Source organism: Pseudochaenichthys georgianus, chromosome 17 (genome assembly GCF_902827115.2).
Source record: "Pseudochaenichthys georgianus chromosome 17, fPseGeo1.2, whole genome shotgun sequence".
Taxonomy (NCBI): Eukaryota; Metazoa; Chordata; class Actinopteri; order Perciformes; family Channichthyidae; genus Pseudochaenichthys; species Pseudochaenichthys georgianus.
The window spans coordinates 35,088,718-35,103,970 of NC_047519.1; the positions used below are offsets into that span (position 1 = coordinate 35,088,718).

The window sequence follows — 15,253 nt, forward strand, 5'->3', positions numbered from 1 at the left end:
TAGATAGATAGATAGATAGATAGATAGATAGATAGATAGATAGAGAGATAGAGAGATGGACAGATACAAGTATATATACGGATATGTGGAAAATATACATGTGGAAATACACATTTCCAGTAACAAATATAATGCAGGACGTTATATGAAACCTTATCAAAGGAGGAAAAGTTCCTCAAGTCTTCACAGGCCAGGTGCAGGTAGAGAGGACTCGCTGCTCCCTTCTTGGAGATCAGCGTCTGGAGCTGGACGAGCAGACGAAGAATAGATGTTACATTACATTTGAATTACAGGGGCCACTTTCTGAGTATCAACGGCAGCAACATAAGAAGAACCTGGTTGTTGAAAGCAGAGTCGCTGAGTTTCTTCCCGAAGGAGTCCAGTCCCTTCCGGACTATCTCCTTGCGGTCCGGCATGGTGAGCTGGCCGAGGGAAAACAGCACTGTGCCTCGTTTCTTGGCCAGGGTTTGTAACAGCGCTGCTTTGGTTGTGACGCTCACCACCAAACAGACACCCTGACAAGACAATAGGGAATCTGAGTTTCAATGAAGCCGACAAACACCTACACATTCTACTATAAACAAAGCAAGTATAGATAATGGTTCACTAGAAAAGTATGTTTTCCGTCAGTTTCCCCTCCATGTGACTGACCTGGGGCAGCTGCTGTGGGATCCACTCAGAGCTGAGCTGACCTCTGTCATCTTGGACCAGATCGGCCCCGTCAACCAGCAGCACCAGAGGCTTTTTCTTCTTCAAGTCACTCAAATTCGAGGCAAATTCAGACAGCAAATCTCTGTGATGAAAACAAAGGAAAGGCAGTCGCTGTAAGTGCCAAAAGTTCAGACGTAGCTGTAAACTTTTTGAGGGACAATTGAAGATGTTTCTACCTGTAAGAATGGGGAAGAGGCGATTCCTCCTCAGTGTCTTTCATCTTCTTCAACCCCTGAACCAGGCAGCGCAGCAGGTTTTCCACGGAGCGTGCTGATTGGCTGGCAGCTGTAGAGTAGGAGATGACATCACAGGTGAAGTTTTTCCTCGAGTTGACTCCAGTCCTGAGGCTGTCTGCAAGAGCGGCCTGTGTAGGGACAAATTAATATGGACACCCATACCATGCAGATCATTTACACACAGTAACATGTTTATAATGTTGAGTTTTTCAGGCAGAAATGTGGAAAATTCTCTGGTTCTGGCTAATACAAAGCAAGGAATAAAAAAAAAATCTGGTTTAATTAATGGAAATGTAACCTTAGGCTTTCGGAAAGATTGTTTGCAGGATTTTTAGATGTAATCTGAGATTCTGATAAATAATTTATACATTATTTTTCACTTTTTTCTACTGTTCCGGATTTGTCATCTTTTTCACTTTTTTAAGAAAACTATAATTATGAAAATTCTAGAAAAGAGCTGGAAAATAATTGCTAGTTGCAGAAATATCAAAAGAATAATTATCTGAGTGATAATAATCAAGCATTTTAGTGTTCCTCCTACGTTAAGATATTTTGGACAACAAGCAAGCCATCATATTTATTTTTTTAATTCAGTACAAACACTATGTATGTCATTAAGTATGGTATTCCTGTCATGCTATGTTTTTTCTTTATTTTTTCTTGTTGGCTGTTATGTTTGTCTTCTATGTTGAAAAAGGGAAGCATGATTTCCACCCCAAAGAAGTCTGTACTATTGCCTACACTTGTATGCTTCTTCTCAATACAAATATTTGAAACAAAATGCAGTACAAACTATTTTACCATATGATACATGATTTATATGATTGACAATTGTTTTAGGAAGTTTACCATGAAGACAGTTTTCCCCTCTCCAGGTCCCCCCTCCACCACCAACAGCCCTCCTTTGGTCTGGCTCTGCTCCACCATCTCCCCGGCCGCCGTCAGCAGCTTTGCCCGGCCAAAGAACTGCCTCTGCAGCGCCCCCTGGTGCACCTCCTGCTCCATCACATCCAACGAAGCCTCCGCCTCCTCATCCTCCTGACACATGGAGGATAATGTGGTGTTGAACCAGAGATGGCAAAAGTACACACATCCTTTACTCGAGTAGAAGTACAGATACTCATGTTTAAAAATACTCTGGTAAAAGTAGAAGTACTGACTAAACTTCTTTACTGGTCATAGTGACTAACTTCCACAAACTGCTTGACAACAGCCATCCACAGATCTTCCAGCAAGGCCTTTCCAAAGTCCTCCAGGTTTTTCAGATACGGTTTCCCATCCACAACGCCTCCCCACTCACATGAGTAACTACGACAGAAAAACAATAGAATATTGTAAGACATTTAAAATTATGTTTTAGTGGTTTCATTTCAGAATTTCAAAATGCCAACTTTCTACTGAAAAGTCACAGTCGTTATAAAAACAAAAGCCCTTGATGAGTGGTATTCTAAAAGTATATTGAATTATTATTGATAAGAGAGATGACTCACTTTTCAGTGACCTTGACTTCACTCTGCCGGATCCTTTCCTTCAGAGAGGCCATTTTAGACTCAGCCTCCTTCGATTCAGCGACAAAGTCAGACCTCCAAGCCACTGGAACTGATCTGAGAAGCAACCAAGAGTAAATTCAAACATAATAACTTGAATGTGTAGTATAACAGCATTGAATATGTTCACAAATATTTTACAAAAGCATCCTATTCATTCAGGGGTTTTTTTTGGAATTGGAAGGGGTCACAAAGTAATTTAAATTGCCGCATCTTAGGTGGCATTTCTCGCTTTAATCTATCATTCTGAAGTGAAAGTGTATTGTACAATGTATTGGCTATCAAATATAATGACATAATAATCGTTTAAAACAAGCAATTTCTTACAAAGCAATTCTGTCTGCCTCCAAAGACAACCACTAGCTGAAACAAAGGTCTGATTTATGGCATAAAGCCATGAAAAATAGTCAAAAAAATGCTAAGATCAAACATGAAATAGTAATTGTACTGCAGATTCATCTCTGGGGTCATCAAGTGTTTAGACGGATTGTGATGGTTTACTTGTTGATGTTTGGATCTCTGAAGTAGCACATCATCCTCTGCTGGGCTGTGTCGGGGTAAAGAGCCTCGAACTGACGGATCTCCATCTCCGTGATGGACAGATCTGCCGGAGCCGACGCCAGCTGCACACAGAGAAACAAATTAGGCTTTTTGTTATACAAAAAAAAAGATACCTTAAAGGTGGGGTAGGTACGTTTGAGAAACCGGCTCGAGATACACTTTTTGTTATATTCCATGGAATGCTCTTAACATCCCGATAGCAATGAATATCTGAAGTGCTTTGACAAAAAATCCATATAAAAATGTCATCTCTGGAAGCCGTGGCGCTGTAAAAAGCACGACCAATCATCTGAGCCGGCCCGGCTAAAGTAACTGGATGGCCTACCTGCCTGTCAGCCTCCCATCTGTGCACAAACTTATCTCGTGCCCTCATTGGTCATGTGTGTGTTTGAGGAGGGGCTCTGTAAGGAAGTGGCAGATTTTTTCCGGCTGTGTATTTTCAAATTCTAGCGCACTCGAGCTGGTTTCTCCAAAATTACCTACCCCACCCTTAAATTGAATTTATCATTTAAAAAAACAAAAAAACATTTTGTTTTCCTTAAATGTATAAAAGAAGACAGATTTGTCATACCCTATATCACAAAATTAGAAATATACAATAAAATAATGGTAGTAGCGGACATTTCACTTTTAAATAATCCAGATTCTGAAGAAATATATTTATATTTATTGGACGAATTGATGCTGCAGGTTCCACTAAACACTTTATTTTATACGCCATCAAGATTGGGATTACAGTAGTTAATATTTCTTCATCCAGTCTCAATTGTTTCCCTTATTCCCTATGTTTAACTTTAATGATTTATAATGATCTTAACTTATTCTATTTTATTTAAAAGATGTGAAGAATTGAATTTAAAGCTGTTTTAACCAATAAATAAATAAACTCAAGGCTTGCTGGTAAATATGAGGAATTTTCTCGGGAAAAAATGCACCTTCTTGAATGAAGCATCAGTAATTCATTTAAATAAACATATCGAGCTCAGTCTGTACTACTATCTCCACATACTAATTATTTATCTCCATGTCATATCACAAGTCTTACCCAGCGGTGCTGCGGCAGGTCGGGGAGGACGGGTTTTGGGGGCACCAGGCCGTACCTCTCCCCCAGGATAGCTACCATCATCTGGCTGCGACAGACCTCCGACAGGCACAGCTGGGCGGCGCGGTCCGACTCCTCCTCCGTCACCCCCCAGCGCAGCTCCACCTCCTGCAGGTAGAGGCAGTGTGACGCCGCGCGCCGCCGCAGCTCCGGGAACACGCCGCGCACCAAGATGTCGCGCTCGGTGTGCATGTCTCTGAAGGTGGAGGAGATGAACACACGCACACCTCGCCACCTGCGAAAAGAAGAGTCATAGGAAATTAGAAAATAACTTTGAAGGTCACCTATTGTGCAAAATCCACTTCTTTATGTCTCTTCTACATCAACATGTGTCCCCTCTTCTTCATGTCTCTTCTACATCAACATGTGTCCCCTCTTCTTCATGTCTCTTCTACATCAACATGTGTCCCCTCTTCTTCATGTCTCTTCTACATCAACATGTGTCCCCTCTTCTTCATGTCTCTTCTACATCAACATGTGTCCCCTCTGTGGAAAGAGACTCTGAAAGTTTCAGGAACAAAGATTCTCTCTCTTTTTGTCCTGATCCATTTATATAAAAACCTGTCTGAAAATGAGCTGATCAGATTTTGGCCACTTTATGATGTCATAACGATTTGTTGGCTTGTGTAACCATTAGCCAATCAGCAACCCCCACCCCCCCCACCTTATCACCTGCATCCTGAATCTCCACCATTGTGTTCTTTTTAACCAAATATCTCTCAGAGGGGCGTGGGGAGGGGCTCCTTATTTTCATCTAAAGTAACAGACTTTTGAAACAGGGCTGAAACAGAGGGGATTATGGGTAATGCTGCAATGATTTTTGGTATTTGGAGCCAAACACTTCAGAGACATGTTTTGTAAATATCGGAGACCTGTGATATATTGATGAAAAACAGTATAATAGGGGACCTTTAAATCTTCAGTCCAGCAGGAAAAACTGGGAAGTGTCAATGTAGCGTAATTTAATTTGATTCTTAGAGGCACTCCTGCTGCTCCAAGTTAAAAAAAAGGCAGGAAAAACAAATGTGTATTGGCCATTAACGTTATTGCTCAGATTTGGTTCTTTGCTACACATTTTTTTATGTTCAATAGGATTTTTATTTTTTTTTAAGGCGGGAAAAATGAAGTCTCTACTGACCATCATCGTTGGATACTGCTCAGATTTGGTTCTTTACCACAAATCAAAACAGGTTCATTACATTATGTTTTACCTGAGAGGCTTCTACGCATTTAAAGACACTTAATAGGGAATGAGAAAACCCCTTTAGATTTCTGGTGTGGCAAACATAAAATGGGACATGCATGTAGGTTACATATAAGTATAGTGTTGCTGCTCTAAGTTTAAAGATGACAGAGGAAGGAAAAGGCAATATCTACTGGCCTTCAATGTTAAACATAAAACTGGTGATATTTTCTTTTTGCCCCAAATAAAAGAAATTGACCTTGACTTGGGGCTGGCTGGTATTTGGACGACGTTGTCTGCGGTCTGAGGGCCTTTAGCTCCCTCTGGTGGTGCGACGTTGTACATTTTGTCTAAATGCTCCACATGTTCCAGCAGCCTGGATGATCCTCGTTCTGCCACAAACCTGGTTGTTAAAAAAAGTTAAACATAACGATCAATAATTGGTTAAAAGAAGTTAAACATAAAGTCTTTTTGGGGAGAGATTTATTAGAACTGCAATAACACGTTCAGGTTGGTAGGATAAAGCTACAGCCAGCAGCTAGTTAGCTTAGCATAAAGACTGAAGATGGAGGGAACCAGCTAGCGTTGCCGTAGCGTACCTTTCAGAACTTTTAAAGCTCATGAATAACTGTTTCTTGTTTCACAAATCTTACAAAATGAAGAGAAAAATTATACTTTGCGGTTTTACTCGGGGCTACGATTACGTGGCAGACAATGTTTAACAAATCTCAGTTTTTGCTTTGAGGTCGGCCTACTGGTAAGTGGTTTTTAGTTGCCCTAAATTACGTAGATTGCTGATCTTCTCTCAACTTTGGCAAAATAGTTTTTACCGTTATCATAACCAGAAAGCCAAGAGTTTGCCTTCTTACATTCATACAGTCAAGAGTTATTGAATTGTTTTTGAGAATAGAAAAGGGCTACAAGAGATGTTACCTCAGTATTTGCTCACTGAAGCCTGACAGCTTCACATAGTTTCTTTCAGGGCTGAACTCTGACTCTCTGCAAGTGGAAAATACAAGATATAAAAAGAGAAAGAAACATTCAAGATGACCTTATGCTGAAGAATGTTGTTATAAAATGGAATTGGTACACGTTAAAGGTCCACCTGTGATTGTTGTGAATGCAAAGTTAGCTTCACAATACTGTGTGTGAGATATGAGTACTAGCAGCTACAGCAGGAAAGTGGAGTATTACCGATTTATCAATAAGATTTCCACAATGAGAGCTTTGTTGTTTATTTCGTTCCTGTAGCTTTTGATGGCCCACTGTAATTCCGCACTCATCCAGCGGTCACACAGCACTATGATGTTGTCCACCTGAGATAGAAAAAGCATGGGAGATCCAGGAACACACAAAAGCAACGTGTGTTGGGCTAAACCAGGGTTCTTTCACTTTTGATCCAAACTGCCTTAATGCAGGTAATGGCTCAGCAAGTATCATTACGCTGCAGAGCCCCAGTGCAAGCATTTTCAGACTTTAGGACATGCAGCTCTGTACATTTTTAAAAGCACATGTATGCATCTACTATGAAGACAGTACTGTGTATTTGCAACACCACAACAACTTCTAAAAGTTTGGTTTTATGTACATAAAACATGTTAATACATATCCACTAACCTTATTGTTTTTGGGAATCATTTTGCTGATGGTATATGTCTCCCTTTCGTCATATGGCGTATCTGATAATGTCTGTTAAAGAGAAGTAATCATTATTAAAGGCACATGACAATGAATAAAAACTTCCTCCACAACACTGCCCATCTTTATTTTAGAAGGATATTTTTTCAGTTGTATCCAACCTTGTTGACACTGTATATCAGTGCTTCTCAAAGTGTGGTCCGCGGACCACTGGTGGTCCGTGAGCGCCCCCTAGTGGTCCGTGAGTATATTGGTAACATTTCACATTTGAAATAAATAGATACATTTACCGCACTCTCGCGGGAATATCTCCGCAATGGAAGGAGCTTAAGTTTCACTTTCCATTGCATGATAAAGCCCAGGGCAACACCTTCGTCACACATGTTGCCACTTGTTTGTACCATTTTCAGTCGATTTATAATCTGTTCTAGAAAAACGATGTGTTTTGGGATATTTGTGGAGTTAGGTGGTCCGCGAGTGTTTTTTTATTGGTTAAGTGGTCCTTGGTATGAAAAAGTTTGAGAAACACTGCTGTATATATATATATGTATAATAGTTATTACCTTTGTTTAACTTATTCACATCACTCCTAAGAATGATGCAATAGAGAAAAAGTCCTCACCTTTCTTTGCTTCATCACACTCCTGACATTATCCAGGAGAACATCAGACTTCAGCTCGACTTCCTTGAAGCAAGAATGACTAACCAGAGTGATATGACTGTCCTCAGCACTGCTGCCGATCATCAGAGAGAGCAAAGCTGCCGTCTCCATAACCTGAGGGCAAAAAAGGGAAGAGATTGATCATATAAACAAGTGAATTCACAACGGGAGGGTTTTTAAATACATTTCAGAATTCAGATACAGGTTTACAAATACATGGAATTTTCCTTGGTGTATGGTGCATACATAAACACAGTTTAAGAAGATATATTGTAAGAAAAACACAAACAAATTATATATAATATTAAAAGAAAAATATTATAACGTTAAAATCTAGACCATTATTTACATTAAATATAGATATACCAAAAAACTATGTACAGTATACTATGAAAAAATACAATAAAACTGTACAGTATTTTTATGAAAAGTGGAAAGCTGTGAATATATTAAGAGAGGTAGCTTCTGTACAAATGTGCAAAAATATTCTGAGGGTTGTGGGTTTCCTCCTTAGATTCTAACTGGCAAAACTTAAATTAAATGAATGAAAAACAAGATATTGTTTGCATAATACGCATTAATGTAAAGCATGTCAGTGTACGCGTTACTGCTAATCAGAAGAAAACTCACAGAAGCAGTCAGTTTGTCAACCGGAGGTTTCTCCCTCTTTCTCCTTCTGCTCCTTTGTTCTTCCTCTTCTTCTTCTTCTTCTTCTTCTTCTTCCTCCTTCCCCTCTTCTTCTTCCTCCTTTTCCTCTTCTTCTTCTTCCTCAGGGAGGCAGAAGTCCAGTTTCTCATGCCATTCACGATCGTCCTGTATGTCACAGGACAGGAGGATGAGGGTCCGTCCGGGCAGCGGAGGCACGTTGAAACGACAGGAGATCTGGACCGCCGTTTCCAGAGCTTTACGGTACCGGTCCAACAGAGCCAGAGTTACCTGACTCTGACTGGATGCACAGACACAGAGAGCTTTCATATCAAACTGGATATACTTTTGTTTTTAATGCACGCAGACCTCAAATTGTGTTTGCTGTCTTTGTTAACTGATGTAAGAAACACATGTTCAATCTCAGCAAAAAACTGTGCACACTTTCTTTTAAAAAGGTTGTTTTTTTACTTGGTTGATTATCAGAGAGGAGCGATACAAATCAATAACCTAAACTCTGACCAAATATCATTGAATTATTGACCACTATAAAGGTTTCATTTTGCATTTCACACAGGAATTATAATTATTTTGTTATTCTTAGTACTCCCTTACATTTTTTTTAACAAATGTGCACTTTTAAATATCCTTTAAAATGTTTAAATGCTGCTGACTAGTACTGAAATATCTTTCCTAGTATCAGCCACAGAAACAATTATACGTAAATATAACATTTAATACATTAGGAAATCATCGTAGCAAAACGTAAAGACATTTCCTTACTTGGCCTTCAGGAGCTGCTCCTTCTTCATTTTGTATAGTCGATAGATAAACGGCACTCCAAGCGTCACCCTCAGCCGGCTCTTCGGAGTCGTGTCCCAGTCCTGACTCTCGAAGCGTTTGCTCTTGGGAATCTTTTTCAGGATGCCCTTCAGGATCTCTTTAACGGGTGGGATTGGTTTCTCTGATGCTTTGGGTAGAGGAAAGAGAGGCAAAGAGGAATAAGGGAAAGTTCTGTATGTGTCGCAGCATGTCAGAGCTAGACTTCATTACAGTTGTCCTGTAGTGTGTAAGGTGGAATGTGGTGCCATGTCTTCAAAATGTTGCCATAAAAAAGCAGTAGTACAAAAATGACTTTCAGTAAAGACTTGTATCTCACCCAAAGAATTCATCTCCATGATGACTTTGTACGCAGCCAGGAATCTGATGGGAAACTGGCGGCTCTGAATGACTGCTTTCTGTAGACACATTGGAAACATAACGGTTGCTGAAACAACTCAAATATAATTACAAAAGAAACATAACAAGCAACTGAAAAACACAAAAACTACCTAAAACTAGTCATCAGGTTGAATAACACCACTTTCTTTGACCTTTTCCCAAGTGATTTTGATCATGTTGTTGGATCTCACCTTATTGGTCAGTCTGCTGAGGATCTTCTTGTGATGAGCCTCACTGATGCCTGCTATGATCATGTTCCTCAGGTTCCTCAGCATGGCCATGAAGGGAACAGACTTATTGTCTGCGCAGTAGAGACATTATTCATCAGTGTGATGATAGACATGTTGGATAATATATATATATATATATATATATATATGTGCTGTATGCATATATGTGTGTGTTTGGAATGCATAGATACAGCTTTAAAGTCTCATTTAAAAATGGTATTCAAACCCAGTTACATTCAAGGGCTTTATAGACACATGCAAGATAGCTACAGTGTAGATTTGGCAAAGAAAATATTATGTCACACACTACTACTACTACTACTACTACAATGCAACCTATCATATAATTGAGAAATACACATTTATAAAATTAAATTGTGCAAGGGACACAACAGTACAAGAAAAATGAGGAATTTAACTATATACATTTAAATGGAGTAAGGCAAGATAAAAACAGAATGTAAAATACATACGTGTGTGTGTGTGTGTGGTCTAGCATTACTATACTTGTGGGGACCTAAATCTGTTTACATAGTCACGTGTGGGGACTGGCTTCCCTTATGGGGACAAATTGGAGGTCCCCATGAGAGGGATCATTCATTTTAGGGTGAAGACTTGGTTAGGGTTAGGATTAGGGTTAGGCATGTGTTGGTTATGGTTAAGGTTAGGATAAGTCTCCAGGAAATGCATGTAAGTCAATGTAATGTCCCCTGAAGTGATGTGTGTGTGTGTGTGTGTGTGTGTGTGTGTGTGTGTGTGTGTGTGTGTGTGTGTGTGTGTGTGTGTGTGTGTGTGTGTGTGTGTGTGTGTGTGTGTGTGTGTGTGTGTGTGTGTGTGTGTGTGTGTGTGTGTGTGTGTGTGTGTACCTATGAGTTTCTCCCAGGTGGCGGCCTTGTTCCCCTCCCGGCTGAGCAGCCGTTCCCACGTCTCCGGCTCGGTGAGCTTCATTCGCGTCCCGGCTTTCTCCCTGTCCCACGAGCCCTTTATTCCACTGCGGTTGAATATATTGGCATCTGCAGGATACCTGAAACCGACACAACCAGATCACATTTTAAAGTGGAAGCAGGACAAGTTTTACAAGAAAAAGCCTAAGACAAAATCTCTCTCCCCTCCTCGTTTAACCCCTCTATCGCGCATTTATATGATACTGTAGGATTTAAAATATACCTTTATATACACATTTTTCATAATACTGCACACCTTAAGTGTCTGCTAATAATAATTAATGATACTAATGTAGGAGTAACTATGTGTGTGTCTTACTTTTTCCCCAGAATGGCCATAACATATTCAGCCGGTTCCTTAATGTGAAGCTTCTTGATCATCTTCTTTATGCTGAACTCGCTCTGCTTTTTATCCACCACCGCTTTGCCGTCCTTTACATTCAACTGCACACACACAAACAAGGATACAATAGAGTTACCCATGTGGTAACGTTTGCCCTAAGACACTGAGAAGATGGGTCGTGATGTTTGGAATATATCATTTTATTAAAAGTTTTAATTGAACAATCTCTACTCAACCGATATCTGCAAACACAGCAGCAAAGTATGTGAACTGAAAATACCTACATCAAGATAACCCCCACTTATAAAATGACTTGAAGAAATGCTTCTCATCGGAAAAGATTATTGAATGCTTAAAGAAAAAACGTTTTTAAAACCATGACTACACAGTGAATACACGATCAATTAGCAATGAACGAGTCTTGATCAATTTAAGTAAATGGGCACGTTAAGCAAAAGAAAACTATAAAAACATCAGTTTACAAACTTAACGCAACGTGTGCTGTGTGATCCAAGTCTCATGTACTGAAAGATAAGCTCACTATTCCTCCATTTTAGAAAAAAACGTACTTTTGAATATGTATTCCCGCAGATGAGTAGCGTGTCTGTTCAAGTGCGTTATGCAAAATGGTTTAAAATAGTAAGGTTTAAGAGAAAATGCATGTGTTTAAGAAGTAATGATAATACGACAAACGTGTTTTTTTAATATACGTTTTGCTGTTGTTAAACGCAACCTTCCTTTAGTTCAATTCAACACGACTTTTCTCAATTGTTGTAGTCTGGTTTTATAATCTTGTTTTTCTTCAAGAAACACGTGCAATAGGTTTACAAATGGTCAGTTTGTGGGTGAAGTATTCCTCGAAGAAGACACTTAAGTAACTCACAAGTGTAAAACATCCAACACACTCGTGGCACAATAGAAAAGTACTGAACATTGACTTACAATCTTCTCCAGCAGGGCAGTATCTGCTCTGAGCAAGTTCGCCCACTTGTTCATGTGCTGAGCAGTCGGTTTCTGGAAATCAAAGATACGTCGAACAGACAAGGAGTGAGGAAGAGGATATTTAAGGCACTGAGTGTTAATAAAGAGAAATTAGTCCATTGCACTATAATAGAAAACCACATGAAGTTTCAATATTTTTTTAGAAGGAGATTCTGAACGAGTAATACTTTATTTATTCCTTGGGGGAAATTGGATTATGTATCAACTGCTCCATTTTAGAACAAAATACATTTAAATAACTTATATAAACATAGAGAAGTTAAAATAAAACAGTTTTATATAACAACAATAAATATGCATAAGGTGTGAGGTGGTAAAAAGTGTGTGGGTGTCCTGCTTTGTTTTTTACCACAGAGAAACAATTATACTGACGAACCAATTTCTGTCCATACGTTGAGTTTAGTTTGGTTAAACCTTAGTTTTCATATTGAACTGAATGAAAACAGACCCGAATGAATACTTCTGTACCTTAACGTTTTGCTTCTTGCGGTTGTGTTTACAGCGGTGTTTGCGCGTGTTGTATTTGGCCAGCTGATACTCGTTGAACTGCTTGAACTTGTCAGCCATCGCCTTCTTCAGGCACATCGGCAGGGAGCGGCTGAAGCACTGGAGACGGAGACACATGGTGGTGAGATTTCACAGAACTGACACATCCAGATCCCACCAAACAGTAAACAGTCACTAAGACTTACTGTACTGTAGATCCTGACTACTTCCAGCCAATCAGAGGGCAGCTGTACGGCAGCACAGAAGTATCTGCGGACATGAGGCTTGGTGGAGGGCTGATTGGCGGCCAGAGCCAATAAGAAGTTCGCTGTGATGCGGATGTTCAACTCCTGACGGGTGTAGACTGCCACCTGAATGATAAAAGCAAGAACACCACATTGTACTTAACTATTGGGAAGAATTATAGCCCTTACCGTCATATTGTGTGCTGTCTGTCTTGGAACTAATTTCACTGGCCTGTTTTATGGAAGATAATACAACAATCAACAACAAATATGTCACATAGTGATAATATCGTGTTACAAATTAAAATGTTAAATAGATTTTTTTTTAATCTGATCAGAATCAGATATGGTTTGCCGAGTAGGTTTACACACAAATAATTAGCTTTGTTGTAAATGGTGCGTACATAAACACAATGAGAGAAATAAAGTTGTACAAAGAAAAGGAACAAATATTCTACTATTTTTAATGCTATTAAAAAATAGTATAACATGCAAAAAAATATATAAACAAAAAAATAAGAACAACGAGAACATTTACGTACATTTAATTAACAAAAGCAAGAGTTAAAAACCCAACTATGACAACTATAAATAACTATGTTAAAGGCTCTGTGGTAATAGAGGTTCATGTTTTCTGGAGTTGCACTAACCTAAAACACATATTGGAAATGATGTTGATTAACCATAAAATACATGATGGGATGTTCCATTCAAGCAGCTGTGCTGTGGTGTACTTTGAACACATCGAGGACGTTTTACAAGGAGATACGGATTGAAAAGATAAGGCTGGCAGACGGCAACAAAGCCTCACCAACCAAAGACATGTGTTTAAAACTTGTGTTTGTGTTTTCCACCAGGTAAAAAGCAAGGATTTGAAATTGTTCATGACATATTGTCTCAAACGTTTATCTAACTTTTTTGACAAAAAAAAAAAAAAGTGAATCACTTGAAAGAACAAGATACTGAACCAGTAACTCAACGGTTTAAATATGAAATAACTTTAAATCAAAACATGCATATTTCAGAGTAGCCCGTGATATTTTGTTCTTACTGTCATATTAATCACTCAATAAAAATCAAAGCATGAACAAAATCTTCTTCTATTTCTATAAAGTGTTGCATTTCTAAACATTTCTTGCATGTTATTCTGGGTTGATTTCCTTGATTTGTTACCATGATAACCAAATAAATAAATAAATACATTACATACCCCTGCACACACCCACACAGACAGACAGACATGCATTCACACCTTGAGAAGAAACTGGGGGTCCGAGTCAGAAATGTCCTTGGCCAGGTTTTTGATCTTGGTCCAGACGCTCTCCTCTGAGTCCCAGTCCTTCTGACCCGGAGCCTTGCTCTTATTCACCAGCGAGCAACACACCAGGTTCAGCAGGAGATACTGAGGAACGGAGAGACAGACGATGAAACATCTCTCTGCAGAGTTAAAGTCACATAGATAAACATATCAAATAAGCACGCAGGTATATGCCATGTGCAACATTTCTATGATTTCCTCCTACCTTGTTATCTTTCAGCTCCTCTTCAATCATTTCCTTTGCTCCATCAATCTCAGCAAATTCCTCCTGTTTGAGGACCATAGTTGGTTCAAGTTCCTGGCTGTCCAACTCTATTCCAAGAACAGGTATTTCCATGGCTGTCCCCTCATCCTCTACCTCTTGTTCTTCAGACAACACATTGTCTTCCTCAGAATACTGCAGATGTGGAGACAAATGTCAAAACAAGAATACCGCTCACTGGGATGCATCAACAATGTTGTCAAAGAGCATACCAGGTACTTTCATTTTATACTTAGACTAATGAAACACAGAAGTAAAATAAATGAAGAATATCTCATGTACCACACTTGAGTCTTCCGAAGAGGACTGCGTCACTTCCGATGATTCCTCCATGGCTTCATCAGCTCCATCGTCCCTGCTCTGTTCTCCACCCAGAGGAGGGAGGAATGAAGAAGCAAAGCATTTAGGCAGAGCGCTGCTTGCCAGGGACTTTGAGAGCAGAGAGTCATTACGGAGAGATGTAGAGGAGGTGAGGGGGAAAGAGAGGCCGAAGGAATGGCTAGTAAGGAGCTGGTTCACGGTGCTGAGGAGGGGAGAGGTGAAGGAAGGCGAGAAGGAAGAGGGGGAGAGAAGGGAGGAGGAAGTGGAACACAGGAAGGAGGGCTGGAGAGAAGGTTTGAGCATCAGTGTGGAGGCCAGTAGCTTATTCTCCAGATTTGGAGGAGCGTAGTTGGAGGACAAACTCCGCCCACATGTGGCCTGCTGCTGCTCTCCTTGGGCGACATGTGTCTGATGCAAAGTCAGTGCCTCCATACCTGCAAATAAATCAATCAGAGGGTCAAAGGCTGCTACAAACACACACCCTCCCAATCCTACATGGCATTAAGTCCTGAAAGAAGCAACTCGGCAGCATTCCTTCCACTGTTTGAACAAGGTTTGTACTACTGCAGTTTAGGGTGTGTTGTGCCACTGAATGCA

The 15,253-nt window shown here is 39.8% G+C and overlaps 1 protein-coding gene across 1 annotated transcript in view; it reads right to left on the bottom strand.

Moving 5' to 3' along the window:
• Positions 1-15,253, bottom strand: part of tep1 (telomerase-associated protein 1) — a 36,749-nt gene that overhangs the window by 20,952 nt on the left and 544 nt on the right. The window contains exons 2-27 of the mRNA XM_034104321.2: positions 14,618-15,090; positions 14,279-14,470; positions 14,008-14,157; positions 12,717-12,881; positions 12,493-12,630; positions 11,965-12,036; positions 10,999-11,123; positions 10,602-10,759; positions 9,697-9,806; positions 9,444-9,522; positions 9,068-9,254; positions 8,270-8,585; positions 7,601-7,753; positions 6,958-7,029; positions 6,535-6,656; positions 6,274-6,339; positions 5,600-5,743; positions 4,101-4,392; positions 2,996-3,117; positions 2,438-2,551; positions 2,138-2,255; positions 1,797-1,985; positions 888-1,075; positions 652-793; positions 336-515; positions 153-245 (exon numbers count right to left, since the gene is read on the bottom strand). Of these exons, the coding sequence (XP_033960212.1) occupies positions 153-245; positions 336-515; positions 652-793; positions 888-1,075; positions 1,797-1,985; positions 2,138-2,255; positions 2,438-2,551; positions 2,996-3,117; positions 4,101-4,392; positions 5,600-5,743; positions 6,274-6,339; positions 6,535-6,656; positions 6,958-7,029; positions 7,601-7,753; positions 8,270-8,585; positions 9,068-9,254; positions 9,444-9,522; positions 9,697-9,806; positions 10,602-10,759; positions 10,999-11,123; positions 11,965-12,036; positions 12,493-12,630; positions 12,717-12,881; positions 14,008-14,157; positions 14,279-14,470; positions 14,618-15,088 (4,158 nt within the window). The 5' untranslated portion in view covers positions 15,089-15,090. The remainder of the gene's footprint in view (positions 1-152; positions 246-335; positions 516-651; positions 794-887; positions 1,076-1,796; positions 1,986-2,137; positions 2,256-2,437; positions 2,552-2,995; positions 3,118-4,100; positions 4,393-5,599; positions 5,744-6,273; positions 6,340-6,534; positions 6,657-6,957; positions 7,030-7,600; positions 7,754-8,269; positions 8,586-9,067; positions 9,255-9,443; positions 9,523-9,696; positions 9,807-10,601; positions 10,760-10,998; positions 11,124-11,964; positions 12,037-12,492; positions 12,631-12,716; positions 12,882-14,007; positions 14,158-14,278; positions 14,471-14,617; positions 15,091-15,253) is intronic.